The following is a 25,784-nucleotide window of genomic DNA, read 5'->3' as shown; positions in this document are numbered from 1 at the left end:
ATATTTAATCTGCTGATGTTTGTAATAGACTTAATGAACAGAACTAATACTTCAAATGTAATTTTTGCTAAGCACAATGCCTCTTAGTGTCCTGCAGCATAAGAATTTTTACAACACTATGCCACATTCTTATGTTAAAATGTAGTCCTAAACTCACACAGAGTAGAACAAACAAATGAAAGTGAGATCAGCTGCTCTTAAATAAAATGACTTGCAAAAGGGTGTAGCTTAGCTTTTGAGCTCCATTTTATAATGACAGCTGTTTTATTACACCTTTTATTGACCATGTGTTTGATCGATATAAAATGCTAATAATGTAACAAGATCACACAATGTTTTTCTGACTGGTACTTGTAAATTTTTCTGGAATACTATTTGTTAAACAACGATTAAATGTGGCTATTAAGAACTGGCAGTAATGTTCCAGAAAGAGACCTTTATTTCTGCACATGAAATAGGTACTGGGAAAGAATTGTTGAACGCTGTAAACTTAAAAAACCCGAGGTAGTGACAGAATAGCTATTACTTTAAACAGCCCAATTAGCAAAATTGCACTTGCCTTGGACTACATGACTACGAGATCCTCAGCAGCACAGAAAGCAAATAAAAATTGTGTTAATTCTTATGTAGCATCACTTCAGATAAAATAATATGAATTGCATCAATTACATGTCCTAATTGATACTGTTTGATTAAATCACCTAAACTTGCATTGCAGAGATTATTACTTAATGTGTAGTGGTGTCACTAGCCTGACTATTGTCAGTTTAAGGCTCTGAGTGTAAAACAACTTGAAATGATGCCAGACATAATTTAAGATTTAATTTTCTTTCTAAATTGCAGATTAGAAAATCAATGAGCGCCAGATTACTCCCACTGGTGATCGGGTATGCTCATAAAAAGTCTCTCTGACCACCTGTATGAGTTGATGTTCATTATAGCAGTAGAGAGGTCAAATATTTGACCTTAGGACAAGTGTTAGAAGGTTGCAGTGCTGCAGAATAACTACGTAAGGGTTAAAAAAATGCTAAGAGCATATCCAAATATGACTTCTCTTCAGAAAGAAAGTTAAGCTGGTATTGATAAGCAGGACGATCAGCTGCATGATAGAATTTGAGCACCTCAGAAATTTGAGGTCAGCAGTTAATCTTGTGGTTGAAATAGCAACTTTTGGGATAGCAAAGATATTTCATGGGGTTTTCCGGGCAAGTTTGGTGGATCAGACCCCATAAAGAGCATAATTCTGCTGAGGTTTGAGGGGACTGGCACCCACATTTTCAGCTATAGGCTGTCCTTTCTTTTGAAGCTAAGTCATAGTACAGCAAAGAATGGAAAACATGTAAGTCTGCAAGGAGAGGAAACAAAAAAGCACTCCATTGTCCTGTAGTGGCTGGGGCGTCTGGCTGAGAATGAGTAGTCCAGGTACTGCATATCTAAATATTGTTGAGTGTTGAATATAAAATTAACCTGAGAAAAAGACTCCTTATCCAGTCCCAGTTGAATGTCTTAACCACTAGATTTAAGAGTCACTAGTGTCATACTCCTCTTAGAAAAATGTAATTTTAAATTGTCATTGAAAATTATTCCAGACTCGTTCAGATGTTCAGATCTAGATTTAGATATTAGTTGCATATTGCCAATTATGTATTTCAGTATTAAATCTAGATTTACATGATACTGAGATAAAGATTGCATTTGATCTAATCCTGGGATACACTTTGCTTATTTTTCGAGATCCATGGAAACAAACTCTGTGACAAGTTTTACACATAACTATTCGTACAAACTTAAAATGATCAATTAACAGCAACTCTTTTTTTTGGCAATTTTCCTGATCAAATAGTCTTTTGATGCTCATCCAAAGATGTAAGAGATTACAGTTTTCTCCTTGTGCAAATCACATGCCAGACTTCTGAAGGTAATGATGTTTTACTGATACGAACTGATGTGAGTTAAATGAGAATCAGGTAAATAGCTTAAACCCAGGTGATGAAAGAATTATCTTTTGAAAAACCAGGCCAAGTGATTTAGTTGTAAAACTAATGAAGTAATGATTTTGGAAGAGGAATCACTTCAGGAAAAAAATATTTAAACACATTAAGCTTTTTCTGTAGCCTGCTTAGTAGCTATAAAATAATGTAGAAACAGTATCAGTTGTGCAGAATATAAAATGAGGGTTTACTTTGCCATTCCCCCACCCCCCAATCTTTTTTATATTTAACATCACTAGAGAACCCAGGTCCAGAACAGGAAAGGTTGCTTTATTTGCTATGCCCCTCTATAACTTTATCTGTATCTAGACGTTTAGGAGAGAGATGATGTAAGAAGGAGAGACACTTCAAGGGTAATTTTTTAAGCATAGCTTACTCTTCTTATATACGGACTTTCTATGTAATTTTCCTTGTAGTTACTGGAATGTAAGGTTTGATATCTTACCCTTCCATATGGCCTTGTAAAATATAGACAAATAACGGTGGCGTCAGCCTCGGCTTGGCTGTAAGCTCTATGGCCTATAAATGAAAAATTATTTCTCCAAGCAGTGATTTGTTGTATGTCACTTTTCTCCTCTCTTTTCCTGAGAGAAGTGGTAAGGATAGTTTCCCCAATAGAAAGTAAGAATAATAGAAGTAGAAGCTAAGTCAGGCTCCCCCCTGTTATAGTTTATCCTTCATTTGAAAAGGGTAAAGCTCATATAACATTCTTGCTCAGTCTTTATTGGATGAATTTCTAGTGAAAATCAAAAAGATCAGATCAAAGTAAAAAACCAACCCAAATAGTTACGTGAACATCAGAATGAAGCCAGTTTTTTTTTTAAAGACTTTGTTACAGTAGTTGATTGTAATCCGTGCCTAAAAAGCTTTTTGTGTATCACTACACTAATATTGGTCAGTCTTGTGTTAGTGGAGTTTTTATGATGGCTTTGTGTACTTTAAGAGGGAGTGCATCATGGAAATTATTATATTTATCTCTTGAAGATCACCTCTTACTTTATTGTGGTCCACTGTAGATCACTAGCCACAATCCAGAAAAGGGGGAATTTAGCTGTAACTTCAAACCAAGCACAGAAAGTCTTTTCCATGGTATAGTAGCTTTACTTTTGAGTATGATTTGGAAAGAAGCAAAACACTAGCAATGACACTTAATTGCTAGTCCTTCCAGCCCCAAGCGACTGTGCTATGTCTACTTGACAAAGGCCTATTCCTTACTAACCCACCTGTAACTGTTTACTTCACAGACTAAACAGGCTCATCTGCATCTGACCACCTACAGCTGATGAACTATAAGCAGCTGTAACTAATTTGGACATTGACTAGCTCAGCCCTACCCAGCCATGACTTCTGGAAGGTCAGTGGTTCAGGGCTGTTGCTAGGTGAGGGTTGGCAGCCTTTAAAATCTCAGGGAGAGCAGGCAGCTAGAAATGATTCCTCACTGATGGTAAGATTTCTTGCGGTTTTATTACTTACAAGAGGGCTAATTATCTTTTTCCTGTTTCCTGTAGTTGTTTTTCTAGAGAAGAGTTATTTATCTGTGTTTTAGAAAACTGTTTTGTCTCTTCTTTTTACTGGAAAACAAGCTTCAGACAGGTGAGGAAATGAGTGGTTATATACCAGTGAGACATTATTAGAGATGCAGTAGGTTGTTGTGCTTGTATTACAATGCTTGTAGTATGCTTATGGCAAAACATCAGTGATGGTGTGGCAATTTGTGTGATCTATCAGCACTTTACTGGCTTATTACAAAAACACTGGGCTTCCGAAGGTATCATGCAATTAGAACTACAGAGGGCTAACTGTGTCCTGGTACTTCTGACAGTCATGTCTTTCATACTGTTTTTTATGTGCCCTTTTATGTGCAATCAAAGTGAGACAATATTGAGTATATTTCACTGATGCTCAGACTACATCCCAAAGAAAGATCGTGAACGTGCTATAGAGTTAATAATGCTGTTACTTCTGTGATCTGAAGGAGTTGAGTATTCTTGTTGATCTTCCCAATAGGGAAAAGAAATATTTTTCTATAATTTACCACCTATGGAACTTCATGGAGCTTTTACAAGCACTGTCAGACTGTTGGCTACATCATTTAAGTCTTTTTGGCGGGTTTCTGGAAATTCTAGATGTAAATCCTAACTTGTCCTAATCTCTTTTAAATGGCTGAAGGCTTTAGATAAATTGAGTTACAGTAATGTGACAAAGTACAGTCACTGCCTTTCCCATTCCTTATGATCAGTGTAACAAAACATACTTTAAATTTGTTAGTCATAAAGACTACTTTTTCTAAAATATCTGTAATAAGTCCAATTATGAGATTTTTCATAGCAATTATACATTCAGAAAATGGAGCTAATAAGAAATCGGAGAAATAACAAAATGGAGCCTTTGTCTTTGGCCCTGTGAAAATATGTATTCAGTTTTGAAGTCAGTGGAAGTCTTCAAAGAAAGCAGGTGGTGTTGGCAGGAGTTTCTATCCTGAACAGCTCTTATATGTCTGCAAAGTAAAATATATGGATCTCATCCTGTACTCTTTGTGTGCTGTAATTTCTTGTCCTAACTGCGGTGAAGAAGCTCTGCCCAGTTTAGCAGAAATAGGTTGCAAATTGGAAGATTTTATTGAGAAGGTAATACTAACCTTTGAAGACTTATTTGAGAAAAAAGAGAGGCAAAGATACTAATGACATCTTGCCTGTGGTAAGAAACATTGAATAAGGAAAACTTACAATGAGAGCAACTGTACAGGTGTTAGATTTACCCCAAGAAATACTTAAGTCTGTAAACCATGGTATTTTAGTGCTTATATTCACTTGTAACTTTCAAATAACTATGTGTGAGATTATGACAGTGATGCTACCAGGTTAGTAAGACTCTGATAGCACAGTATTAATGTAAAATATTACATTATAGTAAATCCTTGTGAACATGAAATTAATTACTACTTGCAAACAACTGTCAGAAAGTAGTTAGCCTGTTTAAGGTCATCTAGCAAAATTGGGGAAAAAATGAAAATGTAATCCAGTCTTCCTAATCTCTTGTCATTTGCTTTAATTACTAGAAAATATGTTCACATTGATAAAATATGTATCGTTTTGGTTTTGGTTGGTGGTGGTATGAATAATTTTTCTTCCGTTCTTGTTTTTTTTTTTCCCCTAGGTCAAAAGTTCCTCTTTGTAACGCTGGCCAGTGGCAGATACATGAGTAGCAATGTATCTATTGGGCTATAATGCAGCTGTCTTCCCCCGAGGTTTTATATTCTCTCAGTTTCAGCAACTTTAAAACTTTAAGACTACATTTAATAGTTTATTGGATTTGCATGGCCAAGTTTTGGTAGTGGGTGGCTTCTGTGAGAAGCAGCTAGATACAGGGGTCCTCAAACTTTTTAAACAGCGGTCCGGCACATGGATGAAGTGACAGGAAGTCATCTAGTCATCTGCGGCTGCTTGGTTTCTCCCCTCAACCCCTGGCTGGGGGGGGGGCGGGGGGGGGGCGGGGTGGGGGGGTTCTGTAAATACTGGGGGCCGGATTGAGGAACCTGGGGGGCCATATCTGGCCTGCGGGCCATAGTTTGAGGACCCCTGAGCTACAAGCTTCCCCTATGTCCAGTAGAGCCAAATGTGAGCTGACTCCAAGATGGACCTGCTGCTGGGCAAGGCTGAGCCCATCAGGGACAGTGGCAGAGCCTCTAGGACAGCATGTTTAAGAAGAGGAAAAAATTCTGCACAACTGCAGCCAGAAAGGGGAGTGAGAATAGGTGAGAGGAACAGCTCTGCAGACACCCGGGTCAGTGCAGAAGAGGGCAGGGGCACTCCAGGTGCCAGAGCAGAGGTTCCCCTGCAGCCTGTGATGAAGACCATGGTGAGGCAGGCTGTCTCCTTCAGTTCACGGAGGTTCACAGTGGAGCAAATACCCATCTGCATCCCTGGGCACACATACACCCTTCACTCTCTCTTCTGTCTTCCCGATGTGTTTTTGAGGCAATGACAAGAATTAAATATAGTAATTAAGAGGTATGTTGTGTGTTTATATGATAGCTTTAACTTTATTCTCGATTTCTTTTGTAATTTTTAAAAATAAGTTGCCTGCATATTCTATAGGGATAACCATGCTGTTTCCTCCCTTCTTGCTGATACTTTCTTCTAATTCCACATGTACCATTCTCTTTTTTTTTAGGTATAATTGTTAAATGTGATGTTAAGAGATGCTGATCTTGACTTCTATTTAACTTAGAAATGTATTCTTTGACTTTGAAGAGAAAAATAATTACCCGAATCTTTGCGTACTTTTCAAACTTAGACAAATGTTGCTTCTACCCCTATGCCTTGTCTTCTCTAGAATTTCTAAATTCCTCCTAGCCTTTTGGACTACTGGTGAGCCCTGAGCAGATGTTTTTTTAAATAATATAAATCTGTAATGACTCCAGTATCTGTCTTTCAAGTGTAAGTGCTAGTGTCTGTCGGGATATATTTACTCTTGAAGTATCTTTTCCCCCATATTCATCTATTTGCACTTTATTTGCTTACAGGCATCATACTACCGCTCACACTGCTCAGGGAAACATAGATAAAACCATATTTAGTTACGTTGATATAAAAATCTCTCATGAGACTTGGTCAGTCTAGCTGCAATCTTGTCTTGGAAGAATACCAGAAAAAAGTTGAACTTACAGTAATGAAATACATATTTTTTAATGGGTTCGGTTTTGTGTTTGTAAAAATCTTTTCTATCTCTTCAACTTTTGTAACAAAGTCAATCCAATGTAAAATCCTGTCTGAAATTTAGCTAGTCTTCTGTGTGGTATTGGTGCACATATAAAGCTAATTGGAGAAATGAGAATGTAGCACAAGAGATTAGGATTTGATATAACTAAGAAAATGTAAATTTTGCTCCTGACTGTGCTATGGTACTTTGTGATATAGCTATGTTTCTTCGTTTCCCATTCTGTGTAAAATTTCCATCTTCTTAAGATGAAGAAATAAGAATGCTGTTACGTTTGTAAGCTGTACTGAGATGCTGAGGTAGAAAATGCTATAAATGGAATGCAAAGCGTTCATACTGAGTGTAAATTATAGTAATGATCGTGACTCAGGGCATTCTCTGGGAGCATTAACTCCAAGATGTTTACTTTTGTTCATTAACCTCAGGAAAAACTAGTTGTTAATGACATTAGACACTGAGGTGCTCTCCAAGCTGTGTGTTTGCTGTCAGTAGACTGAGCTGGTAGCTGAGAATTCAGTCTGTTACGTTTTCAGAGTACTCTATTTTTGTGCTCTTATTACAGCATTATTGGGCATTTGCGTGGAGTTAATACCCTTATACATTAGATTGAATCAAAGTTTCAGAGAAAGTAATCGAGATTTTATTAGCACTAGAGGCTTCTGAGCCTAAATGGACCAGTAGGCTACAGGCGAGGCCCTAGGAACCTTTGCAATAGGGGATTGTCTGGAGAGCAGCTGTTTTGCAGCAGCAGCAAAGGCAAGGCAGCTAGGTCTGTGATCAGAGAGCAGAAATCAATGAAATTTCAAGCAGCTTTTACCTGTAGTCACTGACCTAGTTGGAGCAAAAGTGACTTGAAAGGTGACAGCATTCAGTTTAGTGCTCCCCCAAAACATAGTGAACTGACAATAGCATTCAGAATAATGGCATTTCACTGGAAGTTTTAATATGCACTTTAGTTACTGTGTTGACCTTGAGTCTCTGCATCCCTTAATGGTCTCATACAAGTTGAAACAGGATAGGTAATGCATAGACTACCATTTTGAAATAGCTGCAGATTTATATATATATAAGCAAAATCTTTTTCTGTACTGTTTACTACAAAAAAAAAAAAAAAAATGTTTTCAAGTATCTGTGCATGTGAGTGCATGAATAACACCCTGGGTGACAGCCCAAATCATGAGAACACAAGCTGTGATGAGGAAGGGAATTTGCAGGTGCAAGTATATGGTAGAATTAACATTGTTCAGCCCAAAGAAAGAATAGTCAGTGTTCTTCCTATAGTTTCTAATGCATTTTATCTGGATGGCAGCTGTGGGAGGGCCTCCAGTTACACAACAACAAGCAGTTTCCAGTAAGACTTCTGTTGACTGATGTTTAATTGATTATTTGAAAACTTTTTGTTTATGTATGACAGATTTTCTTCAGGAAATACTTTTGTCCTATGGGATTTTGTCCTGGAGAATAATAAAACCAAACTAAGTTTGGAGGATAGAGGGTCAATCTAACTCATTGATGTTCTGGTTTGTGCTTTTTTAAGTTGGCTTGACATTAATCTGTGTTGTCTGCTGCCTGAAGGAAATGACAGTTTGACTGCTTCCTTTGCCTGTTTTCTATCAGCCAGCCTCCGTGTCAGCAGTAGTAGTCTTATTGTAGTCAATGTATGAAATCAGCAAAATTGGATTCCGTATTAAAAGGTATACTTTCTTATACAGTAGGTTTAAATTTGGGTCTATATATAACTACTTATTTTGCTACACTTAATCTTCCATTCATAAATAGTTTATAAGGGGTCAATAAATTATTAAACTCTAATAGCATTAAAACATGGAAATAATAATAAAAATTGTAATAAGCGCTCTGATGTTGGGTATTACCTATAAGCAAATAACAGAACCATCATACATAATCATTTATCCTTCATTTAAAGTCTGTCAGACTTACACTTTATAGATCAACCCTTAATATACAGTGTGATTTAAAGTATGTACAATTCAGTATGTAGACAAAAATATTTAAGAAAAACATTGCCAATATTTGGTCAAGAACAATTTTTCAATAGCCAATAGAGATCCAGGAAGGGAAACAGAAAAATAAAAATATTTTCTGTGTTCTTCAAAACGGTATTTTCTTAGATAGTATAAGTTATCCCACTCTTTTTGAAAGCATATTAAGCAATATACCCAGACAGCATTATTTAAAGGACTCCACTGACTCCATTCTTTTGAGATCTAGAAATAGAAAACTTTACAAACTGGAATTTCTTATTTTTCTTCCAATGCCTTTGTTTTACTGTTTCCTCATCTTCACATTTCTGTCTATCATTTATTTCAGTAGATGTCTATTCTAGTTTAATTTTAGAGGAGAAACTGTGTGAGTTTTAGATGTTGTATCAAGCCTCACAGAATAAATACAGCACTAGGGGTCACTAGCACTCCATCATTAACAAGCATCTGGTGAAAAACATGGTTGATTATTTTCTTTCATAGTAGCAAGCCTATTTTGCTGTGAAGTTTAGGAAAATTTGCATTGCCAAACACTCAGCTGTTTTAAGGTGTGTATATATATATATATATACAAGTAGACAGCATATGTGTTTTCAAAGATACTTTTATAAAAGATCACAAACTATTCAGAGTTACTATTTTTTGCATATTTGAGTTTCTCATTCTTTCCAAATTCTTGGGCTGAGTTGTGTTTGTTTGTGTATTTCATGCTAACCTACAGTTGGGCTATGAATTACTATACTCATATTTCATTGGGTCTTGGGAAACGACATACCTTTTAAATCTAACTCAGAGTAATCGGTATGTGGTACTAATAAATGATGTACCTGAGAGTGTTTCAGGACTCAGCTCCTTGATTCTAGGAGATGTTGGGCACAGAACATGAACTGGTTCTCCAAAAAATTTCTAATCGCTGAAGAACTGGCCTCTACTCAAAATACTGTGTTACAAAAATATAACTAGTGTATAACTAAAATAGGTCCATTTGTTAAGCATAAAAGTTGCAGTTTTAATCCTGTTTAATAAAATTGTTGTATTTTCAGTATTGTTTCTATTAAACTTGAAGGTCTAAATGATGAATTAAAAACATCTGTAGATAATCACTATCTGTAGTAGCTTATTAATTAAATATGGAAAAAAACCTTGGAATAGAATTTAACAGGGAAGATGGAAAAAAATTTTTTTGTATATACCACGTGCCAGGAGTGTTCTGATTAGAAGTTTTTTATTCAGTCTGTGTAAAAATAAGTGCTGCTTTTTTAAGGCAAAGATTTTATTTCTGGTTGATATTGAAAACACCATAGGTTTTTCAGGGATGATAGCGGAGTCCTATACCTTTTGAAAAGAAAGTACCTCCAGCATATAGTAAAGGTCAGAAGTTCTTGGGTGCAGAGTGGATAGTGAGGCTTGTGGGTAATGGTTCTGCGTATCAGATGTTGTCAGGTTGTGGAGATCCTTTTCTTGTGAACCAAGATGTTGATGTGCAAAGTTAGCATGGGTTCAAGAGGAGACCTACAAAAAGAAAAGTTGTTGAGGCTTTAAAAATACATAGATACCACCTCTGGCTCAGATACTGAAGGCAGAGAGCATTCAAGGGAGTTCCGTATTCTGGCCTTATTCTTACCTTCTCTCTTAAGCATCTGCTTTTGGCCACCACAGGAGACAGCATAGCAGGATACACAGGCCTTTCATCTGTCCTATCCCTCTGTTCATTTTCATTTGATATAAACAAAGATATTTTTTTAAAAAAGGAAGCTGGTAGTGCATGCAGGCAATTTTTATCATGTCCGTAGTGGTATCGAATGGGCTTTGCCCTCTTTGCGTTTAAGGCAGTATGTCAGCTTGTCCTTAGTTACATTTCAGAACAGTCACAGCAACATCCTCAGTTCTGTTATTTCATGTTATCTGCTCCGTCAAACCACTGTGTAATTACACCACTGAGAACGTTACCAGAGTTCAGAGTGGACACTATTGCATGTTAACATTTACGCACATTCCAACCATATAGACCACTTCACCTGTTGTAATTTGGCAAGTACTGGTACTAATACATAGCATTTCACTGCTGTGGAGGCTTGAGTTCAACCCAATGAGAAAAAAACAAATTTTCTTTGTACCTATTAATTTTCTCATGATATATATATATATTTATTTTCTTCCTATGGTGATTTTTTTCATACTGGTTTGTTTGTTTATTGAGTTTTATTCAAGCTGGCGTCTGTATCTTGCAAGATTTGGTCCTTATAAATCACTGCACTGTATTGTACTGTAAGTACAGCAACATGCAGACAAAGGACCTCTTAAAATCTTACCATCAGATGAAGCAGGTTAATATATTAGTTCATTAATTCAAATAATAAAGCCCTCTTGGAAACACTTTTTGTCTGTTAGAATGCTGCTGACTTGACTGATAACAGCCTAGCTCTGTTCCGATAAGGTTCTTTGTCATTTTTAGAACACATTTGGAACTAAGCTATTTTTGAGTTTTCATTGGAAACAAGTAAAGGAGGGTAAAAACCCGACTGACATAGTCTACTTTTTCAGCTATTGTGAACTGACAGCACGCCCAGCAACATAAAGTAGCCTGATAGAAATACTGTTCACTACCAAGGTTAGCCTTTGATCATTAAAAAGATAGGCACTCCAAGGGGTATTACCATTGACAGCAGAACTACAAGCTGTCAAATAGATTTGTATTTCAGCCTGGTGAAGATTTTGAACTAGATCTGCTTTTCTTATACAACAGAAGCAGTATAAGCAAACCAAGTGATTATATTTTTTATTTTCCTATGTGGTATGAGTGAGCAGGTGAGAGAATTGGTTTTGAACAAGTTAACAAGGATTTAATGCTTCATTCTGCTGTCACAGAAGAAAAATCTAAGTGCTAGTTAATGTCAAAAGAGATTAAGATCCAGAAATTAAATTGAAATTGAAGAGCATGACTCAGCTTGGTCTTTTCAGCATCTCCCATTATCTTTTTTGATATTCATATTATTTATGTGGGAGCATCACACAAAGACTTCAGCTGCTGGCTGTGACTCAGCTGCCCAAGATGTAGTGTAGTGTACACATGTGACAGGAGGAAGTCCCTTCCCCAAAGACTCTGCATTACCTAAACAGAGAGAAAAGATGGCAGATAGATGTGATGAAGAAATGAGTGACAGAAACATAAAATAACAGTGTAACAACCTCTGTTTTGCCTTATGAATGGCATTCACAGTACACTTGCTGTGTCACAACTACTAAATATTTTGGAGATGACACATTAAACTGTATAAAATTGCTGGGAGGTCAAACTGAGCATGCTGATTCCATTTCATCTTCTGAATCTGTGATTCTAACTGCTCCTTATTTTGGATGTTGTGCAGTAACAAACCCAGATAATCCATTTCAGTGCCCTCTGTGCAATCTTCAAGCAGTGTGGGGAGGGAAAAATAGGAGTAAAAATCTCTCTAAAAATCAGTGGTAAAGTATGCACTGACTTTGACAGTGCCCGGATATTTTGGAGAACAATGTGTAACTGCTCAGTTTAAAAGACTCTATAATCTGCCCTGCTGTTCCAGGTCTGTGGTCACAGAGAGAATTGGCTTTCAGAATGAATTGTTTGCTTTCAGATCACTGGACACATTCTGTATTTCTGTGTGTGTGTGTATATATACATGGAAGTGTAGAATATTAGGCAGAGGAACATTTTTGCTAGTCCAGTTGGCTACTTTTCTGTAGTCTGCTGTTCTTTGCTCTGTCAGTAGGGCTTCTGCCAGACTTGGACTTCTAGCCTGTTAATGAGGGAACATTACTGTCTCCACATTTTTGTTTGAAAAATGTTTTTTGAATTGATAAACTTAAGAGAACAATTAGCAGTTTTAACACATAATGTAGATTATTTATATATTATTTGATATATCTCATTGAAAATGAAACAAGATGTCTCAGGTAACGATGAATTTTCTCATTAACTTGCTGTATGCAGATTAATCAGTTTTCTACCTTTACAGTTAGCTATAGGTTGTGTGGATGCTGGTCTCTTCATTGTCCCTTGTGTTTTCCTAAAGCCAGTTCTTCCTTCACAATTAGTTGTATTAACTACCCAGACAAAATGGGATGTACTTGCCAAAATAACATATTGCTTGTCAAACAGGAAGATGTTTTCTCATTACTGAGTAGTATGGATTGATGTGATTTTCTTGGAGAGTTAGATAGCTAGGCTAGAGTTTGACAGGTGAAGTGTTGTCACCTGGGGTCATAGGAAGGAACTAGAATTGGGACACCCATTCTGCAGAGTGAAATTTGGGAAGTGGCCTAACCATCAACTGTCACTTCAGTAAAATACCTACTAAACCAAAGAGAAGATTATTTCTGTGCAGGGCACACTCAGTGAGTACACTTACTCATTTCTGAAGGGACTGGAATCAACGGTTTATTTGTAAGTCAGTTGACTTTGTGAGAAGGCTTGAGACCCAAAGCTGATTCATGTGGATAACATGATAGTGCAAGAGGACGAGGATGTTGACAAAATATTATGTGTACCTACTAAAAGTAAAATGTCTGCAGAGTGCTTTGGAGCAAAAAGACTGTTGATACATAAAAATTAACAATTAGTTATTGACCTTTCAGAGTGACTAAAAACATTAAGGAAAAAAAATAGCCTAAATTAATTTTTTTGTTGTTGTTTTCACAAGACCAAACTTGGAAATTATTCTGTTCAGTGAGTAGCATCACTTTGGACTGGTATAAATGATATTGGGTTCCTTACTTCCCATATTTTTGCTGGAAAATTAAATGCTTCCAAGTCTGCTGTTTCAATAGTGGTGTTGGAAAATACGAAAAGAAGAAGGGAAAGAACTAATCTTGCAAATACAATTCAACTGGCATTAAAACTCCCTCTCACTCTGCAATTCTGTAACTGTTTCTTCTGTTCTTTCAGTCTAGTTACCCTGAGTGCGATATGTGCAAAACATCTCCAAAAATTGCACAAAATAACTGGAAGTAAAAACCAGGTGGAGTCAGAAAGTAAAGAGAAGAGAAACAAGTTTTTTTTTAGTATTCAAATAATTTTTTTTTCTTAAAAAATAAAGTTCGTAATAAAACCCCTCACAACTTTATCTGGAGAGAAAGCTCTTTTTTCCTTGAACTTTTCACACTTTTTTGTAGAATATAGGAAGCTTCTCCTTATCCATCAGAATAAAGATTAACCGGTACAGTATGCTGGCGTATTTCACCCTGCTACTGAACAGAGCTGGGCATTGACTTCCTCCTCCAGATGATGATTGTTTTCTCTTGGATAGGTGTTGTAACATCTTGGACAAGGTGTTGTAATGTACTTCCTATGTTGGACAACATATTACACATCCTGTCAATAACATTTTTTACATCTTCTTTCAGATAGCAGATGTTCTGAGATGGTGCACTTCTGTTTCAGATATACTGCCATTTCTAGATGTATGGGGTTCGTTTCAGGTCTGGGGAACCTCTCTGGGACTGATAGTACTTCTCAAACTGATGTGAACTTCTAAAATGAGTTCACAGCATCACACAGAATACAGCCTTTTCTCATTGCATAGTGGTTCACCTGTTTCTCAGTGTTGGCAAACAGAAAGCATAGAGTTTGCAAGTCTATTTTGATCTATTTTAAAGCTTCAGCATTGTGGATGTTAGTATAAGAAGAATGTTTTTATTGCTCCCAAACACGTACTTGATGAAGGAACAAAGTGGCTGGAAGTTCTTGTAGTTTTTGTTTGTTTGGTGCATTTGTTTTGTTTTGTTTGGGCTGAGGTAAATTGTGTTTTGTTGCCGTTTTATCTGCCAAGGGTAATACAAATCTCACCAGTAAGCTTGACCAAAGGGTTGGGTCAGTGGAATGGTTCTCACATTGGTACCTTCTGTAATGGAAAACAAGTAGTTGGTTATTTTTCCACAGCACTTTTTATACCAAGATACCTACTATTTATATCAAATATAGGTGTTTTTCCTGTGCTTTTTGCAATACTTATGTAGTATTTTACTACAGGCTTCACGTGATTTCCCTATTCTGGCTGTGCCGCACTCCGTTTGGCACACGACTGTTTCAGTGGCTTAGGGAGAGCTGAATGCGTGCTACGTTTGGAGGAGGGAAGGAGCCAAAACCTAATCACATGCAGCATGTACACATGCCAAAGCGGCGTGCTTTGTCACTTCTGGCAGCCGGAGGGATGCGGTCTGTTCGGGCACTGAGAGAAGCGAGGCTTGTGCCCGGCCCGGCGGCTCTGGCCGAGCACCCCGGCCACTGGCCCGTGGAGCCGTGCCGGCGCGGCAGAGCGGCAGTGTCCGTCCGCGGCGCGGGGCCATCCGTGCAGGCAGGGCTGGCTGGGCCCGCGGAGTCACCTTTCCCCTCCCTGCCGAGGGCGAGCCGCCGCCGGACGGCAGCCCCTGGGAGCGGCAGTGCCCGCCTTCCCCTGCGCCCAGCCGCGGCCGGGGGCCCGGGCGGTCCCGCCCCGCTCCGCGCCCCGCTGCCCGGCGATTGGGGCTGCCTGGTGCGAGGCGGGGCTTGGGTCGCGTGTTTATTTATTTATTTGTTTCCCTCCTCATTTTGTTATTTTTCGCGACATCTCCCGGCTTAAATCTCAGTCTCCCTGTCAACAGCAACCGCGGCACGCGTAGGATGGGCCGGGGCCGGAGGAGGCGAGCGGGCGGGTGGGCCGGGGCCGGCGCCCCGGTGCGGCATCCGCTGGGGCGGCAGGTGCCCGCCGGCCGCGGCCGCTGCGCCCGTCGGCCCCGGGAGCAGTAAGCACATCTGTGACAATGACCTTCTGGAGGGAGCCGCGTTCGCCCCTTGCCTCTCGTGCAGAAAGTCAAACAAGTCAATGAGGATATTGGGAACTTAAAAAAAAAAAAAAGGAAAAAAGCGCAACAACAACAAAAGCCCTGTCTTTGTGTCTGGATGATTTCAGGGTTACTCGCATCACCTAAAGGAAAACTTTGATGGCTGGGGAGCCAACGTGCTTTTCCACCAGGATGGGGACACTGGCTTTGTGAAGCGTGGGCACGAGTGGACAGGCAGGTCTCCACCTGAGGAGCCAGCGCTGTGTGGAGCCCCCCTGCCCAGTGTACCAGACCCTGTCAGCTCGGGTCTATTCTGGGGTAGAGGATTGCTTGCCTGTCTCAGTCAGCTGAGGCCGGGGGGTGCGATTTTAAGCAGAACTGTTTCCTGTCTTATTTATTGAGAGGAGAGGGTTTTTCTTTCACAGCATCATATGTTTTGAAGAAAGGAGGGAGGAAAGAGGGTGGTTAAAGCTAAAGAAGTCCTCTCTCTGAAGGAAATGCCTCTTGCACTCCCCAGATGACCTTTTCTGAAAATGCAGCCTCTCCAGCTGCTCGATTTTGATTTTGACTACAAGGTGTGTGAAACTGAGCCCTAACTTTTCCACACACCCTAATATGTGCGCTTCTGGGATTAGCAATATGGGACATCTGTTTTCACCTCTCCTCTTGAGCCTGGCAGCAGTTTTTTCCAAAGGTAAGTATCAGTCTCTTCTGTCTGTTGTACTGCATGTTGTTTCTTGTTTATTTTGCATACATAACCTCTGTGTCCCCTGTCTCAGTAATGCCTTGATTGTCAATACCCACAGTTCGTGACTGAAAGACTTGGGAGGGAGTCATGTGCTAGTCAAAAACAAAGATATCGTGATTGGAAATCCTGAGTAGCAGGATTTTTTTTATTGGTCCACTACGACAGTCTACCCATTTACTGAGGATTTGTTGCCTGTCATATTGTACTTTTGATGATGTAGTAGATGCTGGTGATGAGCTTAGTTGGTAACTCAGCTTTGGATTACAAAGGGTTTGCAGTGTGGAAATTTGAAATCTTCAGAGGTACAAGCTATTGGAATTAACAGCCCCACTATTACCTTCTGGGTAATGTTCCAAATTAAAAATCTTGTATATCAGACTGGCTGGCAATGTTTTATTGGACCAGAGGAATACATGCTTACTGAAATGTTTAAAAGCTTTGATGAGAGCCTGAACTAGGTGTATGATATTCTGCGTGCTAAATAGAATGTGAATGTCCTGACAGCATGACTTCAGAGAACTCAGTGATACCTTCTTGTTGCCCTCAAGTGTGTTTACAGTAAGAATCAGAAAACGTATAGATAATGCACACATTTTTGTGTGCATTTAAATTCTCCTTTGAACTTAGTTCTCATCAGTGGCATCAGCCGAGATGTGAATGCTTTTTTGCAGTATTTAATTTAGATGATTCTGAGCTATTCCTGTGGAATGTAAATTTGGAGAAATACACATTTCTACTGAGAAGACATTGTGCTTCAACAGCTATATTTTGGCAGAAACCCAAAGTTATTGTTCACATGTGATTAGTCTTCAGAGAGGAATAATAGTGTATGCATTTAATCAGTGATTTTGCAAACCTTTTGATAGAGTTGTGCTTATAAACATGAATATTTTAAAAAAGGTATTATTTATTCTTAACATCTTTTTATAATTTCTAATATCAGCACTATTCTTTTTTCCTCTAAGAGTTATTTTCACCAATTACTTTTTATCCAGAACTGAACTTACAGGGAACCACCAGAGAAATACATAGCTGAGTATTTTGCCCTCCATCAGTATTAGATTTACTTTTCATTTTTTCCTTAGAACAGGTTAAGAAAGGAAGTAACAAAATTATAAACCTCTTCAAATGCAGTGCCTACATAACTACAGTTTTAAAGCCCCAATTGGAAATGCATTAGCAGCAGGGACTGGAAGTCCGAGGCTTTTCAAAAGATTGCTTCATTCACGTTGCACACCAGTAGCTTTTGATTTTCCAGTAAGGTTGTAAAGTATGTTTTTTATTATAAGCAGTATCAGTACTTTGGATAGGCTAACGATGCAGTAAGAATATTCACTTTTTAGTTTCCTGGGTTTTGGTGTTTCAGTTTACAGCCTTAACACTACAGTAACATAGTGTTTGACTGAGATTGCAGCTTATTCCAAGATTGGAGTCTAAGTGACATTTCAGTCCTACAGAGTACAGTGTTTGTCTCATTGCTAGCTCAGCAATTATAATGTTCATAGGCAGTTTTATTCTTAAATATTACTTACATTTGCTTTGAAAAATAAACATAGGCAGAAAACTGGACTTAGAAAGGAGGTCTCTTAGGTGGGAAAAAATGCTATAAAAATTTACAAGTGAGATTTTTCTGTGTGTTGTGATTTTGAAGTCTTATTAAATCTGGTATGCCTTGAAACCAGATACGTGAGATCACATGTAGAATTACTGGTATTGTCTGTGCTATTTATTTTGCACTTCTGCTATCCATGTACTACTGCGTGATTGCTGGGACGCTTTGCTGGTTAGTAATACAGATATCTATCTGTAATGTTACTGTCTGTTTCCATACTTGGTAACAGATTCCATCTGTACCACTACGCCTTAGAGCACTCTGAAAAGACCAGAGTGTTCCAGAGATTTACAGTATAAACTTGACAGTGTAAAAGGTTGATTCTCCCTCGCCCTGTAAGAACACAAAAATAAACAAACAAGTAAAAAAAATAGTTAATTACTACTACAGGCATGTTTCTTTGATGCCTTTGTTGTTAATAGAAAAACCCTTTCATTTATGACATCATGACAAAGTTTTGCTAGAGACAGAAAATCTTTTAATGTGCAACAGCAATCAGCTGTCTGTTGTGTATAGGTCTGTTGCTGATTACTCAGAACCATGGCAACACACCTTTTTACTGCACAGGTTCCAAATCATTCAGGTAATAATGTTGAAGACTGGAGAATACTATTGTGGTTTTGCTTTGCCTTTATCTTGTAAGTGTGGAAAATAGCCTCAGCCTGAGAAATGAAATGTTGTTTTCAATAATGAGCTTCAATTTCTGATTTGTCACTGATGATATAATCCATGTATTATAATATATTGTCAGTCTAATTATGTATGTGTGTATACATATATATATAGAGAGAGAGACAAAGGATGGAGATTATAAGGCTATGTAAATGTGGTTACGGGGGCATTTGCATTTCATAGCTGTGCCTTCAGCTAATTTTCTTGAGCCCGTCTTAGGGAGTCAGTTCTTACCCTCAGTCAGTTCAGCATTTTGCTATTTGGTATCAACGGTAAAAAAAATATAAAAAACTTCAGGAATCTTCAATTAAAAAGTAGCCAAGTCCAGCTGACATTAATGAAAACACACACTAATACAACAGGCACAATAATATGGACATTCGGTTCACTTGTTTAAGGGGAAAGCGTCTCATCAGTTTTGTTGATGTAGAATAAAAACTTTACTACTTAGACACCAGGTTCCATTCTTGGCTTAAGTCTATAATGAACTGAACATCTTCTGTAAGACTCTAAACAATATTAGGATGTATATTGTGAGACTTAAGATTGAGGATCCTTTTACGTTATAATAAACGCCCTGATTTCATTAATTTCAAATTTCAGGTCTAACTTGTCAGTAAACAAAATAAGTGAGTATTTTAGTGACTTTTTCTGCCTGTGTTCTGCTGAGCATTTGGTGTTCTTTGTCATCCCAGGCTGAAATCTTCCTACAGTCACTTTCTAATGAGATCTCAGGCCACATACCTGCTGTTTTGATTTTCTTTTCCCCTCAGTTTTATAAATGTGGAGGCTTGGCAACTGTGTTAGGCAGGATTTCCTTGTACACGCCTAAGAGCATTCCCCGTAGGCCAGAGATGCAGATAATACATTTGCAGTGATGCCAGTCTGGTATTATAGGAAAGTGCATGTGTGGAGATCTCTCAGAAACGAAAGTCCCAAACTTTTATATTGCTTACATTATAGGAGATAAGTATCTGGATATTTGGATTTAAATTGCTTCTGTTTCCTTTGGAATTTCCACGTTAATCTTTGGACTGTTTTGATTTTCATTGAATCTTATACTGTAGATTTTTTTTGTCTCATTATGGACAAACTCGATCTTTGGCTTTTTCTAAGAAATTTTACTGATTCCTTGATGGTACTTAGTATCAGAATATATCATTCTGTCCACATTACTCAAATACTTCACTTATGATTTTAGTGGGTTATATCTTTGTGAACTATAGTTGTACAGGAAGCTACTTCACTTTAATCTCACTTGTGCATCCACTGGCTTCAGTGGGGATAGTGGTGTGCAAAGAACTGTGCAGCTGAGTTTGTTAGTTATATTCCATCTTCCACAAGGCTGTGGGCCATTTCTGAAGACCTTTTTGTTCAGATCTGCCACTGACATTGAAGCGCACTGTGGACTATATGTAAGTAGAATGTAAGTAGATACATGGAAAATCAAAAGCTGAGGAGTGCAACAGACTGTGTTTCAGCACTACTTACTTTGGACTTCGTTACTCTGGAACATGGGTAGTGTTATTTGTAATGGAAAACAGTGCTGTATATGGTGTCAAAAATGAAGATTATTTTATTTTATTTAAGATACATGTTTGTTTTTTCCCCTTCCTTCTTGGTGGTGACTAGGCAGTTCAGGGTTGAATTTCGTTTCGTGTGGCAGATTTTGATTGTGATAATGAGGGACACGTTCTTTTTCTCAAAGCAACAGTGCTGACCTTATTTGTAGACAGACTCATCATAGGCATCTGTTGCTCTAGCTGTACGATTTCTGTATGTACAGAAAATTTACTGCATTCTGGTTTCAGATGACCGATGCTTAGGTGGACATAAAGTACAGGTGTGGTCAGTAGGAGGTTTTGTTATAAGCTTTGCCTATATGCATAAACCCAAAAAGTTTTCTTAAAAACTGAAAAAGTAAAGGAAATCTTTCTACTTTAAGGTTTAAGACATTCCCATAAAACTGATGTTTTTGTACTTGTCCCAGCTGCATTGAACTTAGAGTTGTTTGAGACATTATACAAGGGAAGGAAAAACTAACTTGCAGTATTTTGTTCTTGCTGTGTTTCTAGCCACAGTGTACTTCTGGGAGAAGCCCCATTCTGATCTCTTTTCTTTCAGTAAAAACAATAAAATCAGGCAAAACTAAAAAACTACAGCTAGACCCATGTTTTATTTTTCAGCTGCAATACTGGCTTAATGTGATTTGCTTTCTAATACTTCCCTGTAACGTCATTTTTTACTTCTGTCTTTTCTTTTATTAGTTCCATAGGACTGACAGGCTCTGTGACACCAAACAATGTTTTAGATATTAATAAAAGAAGCTTTATTCAATAACGATCAGTTTTATATAATAAAAGAGAGAATCAGAAGATAATCTGATTTTTCATGCTGCATTCACATTAAATAAAACCTCCTGAGGTTGTTGTGGATGCTAAGTCTAGTGGCAGTCTGTCACTGGTCCTAGGATATATAAACATGACTCCATACAGATTGATTGCAGAGAAGCTGAAGAGGCGGCTGAGATTCATTGCAGGTTTGGCTTATGAAGTATTACATTACATTACTTGATTTTTAGCAGTCTTTGCCTACTGCATTATTAATGGCAGTTCAAAATGAAGTGGATTTTAAATAGTTCAGAGACATTTAGATAACGCTAATTATTATGAGCAGATTTAAAAGTACACGTTTGAGCATGTTAGGCTACTTCACCCTCCTCCATGGGGGGAAAATTAACTGTAGAATGAGGACTGGGTTCTTCATGTCCTTGATTGCTTCTTTTATTAAATAGACTTAATTCCAGTGTAACGTGTTAGTCTGATGGCCCCACAAAATTAATGGATTGAGTGTCTATAACCTCCAAAGAGGTACAGCCTATGTAGTATCTCTGTAAGCTTCTACTATAGTAGTGTGACTTAAGCTTGACCTAGAGGATGATTTAACTCCTAGGTCTGTAATATGAAATGTTATATCCATCTATTGATCCACAGTGGGTGTGATCCAGAGCCCATTACATTCAGTATCTTTGCCTTTAGTAAGCTTTAATTCAGAGTGTAGACAGAGTTTTCTGGAGTGGTATTTTTTCAGCCTGTGGCCCACACACCAGTGGTGATTCATAGAACATCTGATCAGGGTTGTGAAACCAGTGGCAGAAACCTTATGCATGCAAGCTAGGAAAAAAACAAGGGGAGAAAATAGAAGTAACAAGACAGCTTTCAGAGTTCATCCCAATTTGTGTTTTTAAACAAAGACCTTTGTGACAATACTGTGTAAAACAGTCCGGATTTCTTTCAAAAAGTTAGATGCCTTTTGTCCTTAAAAGGGTTGAGGAAAAACCACTGTAGTGGGACTAACTGTGGTAACGTAAAGTATTTCTCTGAAGTGTTTGATATCGCCTCAGTACTTCAGACACAATCACTGATGCTGTGAGTGTTTCTAATCCACTGCAGCACAGGTTCACTTAAATCAACATTGAGTAGTGGTTCTGAAACATCGTAGTAGTTGTCTGCCAGTTGCTTAAATGGCATCTGCAGTGTAGGGTCAATTAACTTCCTAAAAGGCTTTTGCTGTACTTGCAGACCATGTTTGTTTGTTCTTACACCCTCAGTCTTGTTTTTTTAATTAATGTTTCCAGAAACGTTTCTGGATGGAGTTTTCTGTGTTGCAGATGATTGTCTCCTTGAAAGTTCCTCGGCAAAATGCATACATTTTTGTTTCATGTATGAACCATGTAGAAATGGTTGGTAGTGCATGTATCTATGCTGATGCAGCGTTTGCACAAATTTAAAAATAGAAGGCCTCTTCCCTCCTCCTATAGTCACTTCACCTTCTCACAGTCCTAGCTCTGTTTTTAAAGTAAATTTGAATTGATTTGATATGTTTACTTATTTGGGGGTTTATTTGTAAATCAAGACTTGTCATGGTGCTGTATTGGATGGTTTGGATAAGGCGTTCCAGACATTTTCTATGGTAATGGTTAGTAACCACCTCCTGGCCTTTATTTATTCAATTTTATACTCACTTGCTTTTCTGCTAATGATGTCTTTTAATAGCTGCTCTTCTCCTTGGTGGAACACATTGGGCCTCATTAGTTTGCAGTTTAGCAGCTAGAGCAAGCAAAATACATCCACATGTAAAAATGACCATGTAGGCTGTAAAACTTGAGAAGGGTGAAGGATATTGAATACATAGATCCTATAAAAAGAGGAAAATAAAAGAATTAGCTAGTTACATACAAAGAAGTTGCAGGGGCAATAATGATGAGCACACCAAGCAGAAGTATGGAAAGATGCTGACACACTCTTTATTCTTGATGTATACAACTTTATGAAACAGACTAAGCAACAGAGAAGCATTCTCTCTAGCTGAACCAGGATGCTCTGCAGCATGCCTTTTGATCTCTTTGCTTTCAAGGTAGGCAGACTGTTGAGCAGACAGTCTGCAGACCTCTTGCTGAGGAACCAGGCAGATGTCCAGATATTCACACAGATGAGGCTGCATGTTTTGCATGCTAAGAAAATCATACAAGTCAGAGTTTAGTCTCATCTAATGCTAAATGATCTCAGAACATTGAATTGTATTGGCCTTTAACATCACTTCGTGGCTTTTTATTTATTTTATATATTATTATATATTTTATATATTATATACATATTATATATATTATATATATTTACAAGTGTACATTTTATGTCTTCAGTATACATTATGTAAATGCATTTTACAAGAGGAGGAATCCAAAGCTGGCAGAGATAACTAGCCAATATGTATCTGAATTTCCCACCTATAAGAAGGGCAGGAAGGGAGGATACAGGGAACTACAGACCTGTCAGCCTGACCTTGGTGCTAGGGAGGTTATAGAGCAGATCAATCTGCGTGCCATCATGCAGTATGTGCAAGACAACCAGGGGATCAGGCGCAGCCAGCATGGGTTTATGAAAGGCGGGTCCTGCTTGGCAAATCTGATCTCCTTCTATGAGAAGATGACCCACCTAGTGGATGAGGGAAAGGCTGTGGGTGATGTCTACCTGGACCTTAGCAAAGCCTTTGGCACCATCTCCCACAGCATTCTCCTGGTGAACCTGGCTGCTCGCGGCTGTGATGGGTGTGCTGTACGCTGGCTAAAAAGCTGGCTGGACAGCCGAGTCCAAAGAGCGGTGGTGGCTGGAGTTACATCCCGCTGGTGGCCGGGCACACGTGGTGTTCCCCAGGGCTCGGTGCTGGGGCCAGTTCTGTTTATGATCTGGACAAGGGGATCGAGGGCACCCCCAGTCAGTTTGCAGACGACACCAAGCTGGCGGGGAGTGTTGATCTGCTGGAGGGGAGGAGGCTCTGCAGAGGATTCTGGGCAGGCTGGGCTGATGGGCCAAGGCCAAGGCCAACTCCATGCTGGGCCCTGCACCTGGGTCACAACAACCCCATGCAACACTACAGGCTTGGGATGGAGTGGCTGGAAAGCTGCCCGGCTGAAAAGGGCCTGGGGGTGCTGGTTGAGGGCCGGCTGAACGTGAGCCAGTGGTGTGCCCAGGTGGCCAAGGAGGCCAACAGCATCCTGGCTTGTGTCCAAAATAGCGTGGCCAGCAGGACTGGGGCAGTGATCGTCCCCTTCTGCTTGGCACTGGTGGGTCTGCACCTTAAATCCTGGGTTGAGTTTTGGGCCCCTCACTTCAAGAGGGACGTTGAGCTGCTGGATGAGTCCAGACAAGGGGGATGGACCTGGGGAAGGGTCTGGAGCACAGGTCTGATGAGAAGCAGCTGATGGATCCAGGGGTGTTTAGGCTGGAGAGGAGGAGGCTCAGGGGAGGCCTTATCTGCTCTCTCCAGCTGCCTGACAGGAGGCTGCAGACGGGGGGTGGGGTGGGGTTGGTCTCTTCTCCCAGGTAACAAGTAGCAAGACAAGAGGAAAAAGCCTCAAGTTACACCAGGGAGGTTTAGATTGGATATTAGGAAGGTTGTCAGGCATGGGAACAGGCTGCCCAGGGAGGTGGTGGAACCACCATCCCTGGAGGTTACTTAAAAGATGTGTAGGTGTGGCACTCAGGGACGTGGTTTAGTGGTGGGCTTGGCAGTGCTGGGTTAACGGTTGGACTTAATGATCTCAAAGGTCTTTTCCAACCTAAATGGTTCTATGAATATTAATCCAGTCCATAATATAATATAAGAAAGAAAACAATATCACTTAGTCTTCAATCCACTCACTTAACAAAGATCCTGGATTCACAGATAATTATATCCTCTATTTTATACTGAGACATGGTGAGCTGTTCCCTTTGTTTTCAAGAAAACTAAATAGTGGTGATTTGCACATGCCTACATTGAAATATCCGTATTTATCCTTCAGAGTTTTGCACCTCTGTCTTAATGTAATCAGTCTTGATTGGTTAATTGTAATTTGGTAGTAGACATTGAGTAGTTAGTTTTGTTTTCTGTGCATGGCAAATTACGATGTTGCTTTTGGTAATATAGGATGTATTATTAGGTTTTCCTGGTATGAAGGAGATCTTGGTGGTGTTTCAGTGGATTGTGTGTTAATCTACTCTTGAAGGAACTGTTCAGCTCTGCAAAACTTTCCAGTTTAATGTGTAAAACAGCTATGTATCAGCAGTTATCCTGCTGTCACCTTTAGCATATTTTCAGACATAAATGTAGGATCTAGTTTCCTCGCGTTCACAAGCCTGTAGCTCTTGAGCTGAAGAAGGGTATCTTTGTGGTCAACAGTATGGGACTGCGGGCAGAATTGAACAATCGTCATTTCTGTCCAGTGGAGGACAGAGGTGCATACACACTCTGTAAGTTTATCATCTAACTTTGTTGTTCTATAAGCAGCGTACAATGAATATTTTTAGAGTTTTCACTAATCTAGCCCATTTACACTAATTTTCATTGTGTCTATTTTGTTTCGGATCTATTTAACTCAGATCATAGGATCTATGTAATTCAGTGGTAGGTACTTTGTTAGATGTTAAGCTTGCCTACAGAATTAAGCTCATATGAAAACACTAGAAAAGCTTGGTGTAGCTTCTGTAGAAGAGAATGGAAAAGGAACGTATGCAAAAGGAGTGTCTCATTATCTACCTGTGTGCTACTGCACATCTAATATATGACTAATCGACATTTTTCGTTTTTTAAAACTGTAGGGGCAAGTTCACAATTTCCACATGTGTCTAATGAATTTCTTTATACCCATTCTCAGAAATCCTACTGAGATTTACTGAAATGTCAACTACTTAGCAATCCTG

General features: G+C 38.9%; 1 protein-coding gene across 3 annotated transcripts in view; it reads left to right on the top strand.

The window, feature by feature from the left end:
• Window positions 1–15,057: 15,057 nt before the first annotated feature.
• TMEM132D (transmembrane protein 132D) overlaps window positions 15,058–25,784 on the top strand; it is a 261,285-nt gene continuing 250,558 nt past the window's right edge. For all 3 annotated transcript variants that reach the window (XR_013930456.1, XM_080402026.1, XM_080402025.1), the window contains exon 1: window positions 15,058–16,205. Coding sequence is in view for 2 of the 3 variants with exons in the window: in XM_080402026.1 (XP_080258152.1) it covers window positions 16,127–16,205 (79 nt within the window). In the remaining variant the exon portion in view is untranslated. The remainder of the gene's footprint in view (window positions 16,206–25,784) is intronic.

The sequence above is a fragment of the Falco punctatus genome (assembly GCF_963210335.1).
Source record: "Falco punctatus genome assembly, chromosome: 1".
Lineage (NCBI taxonomy): Eukaryota > Metazoa > Chordata > Aves > Falconiformes > Falconidae > Falco > Falco punctatus.
This window is presented reverse-complemented; position numbering and strand designations above follow the sequence as displayed.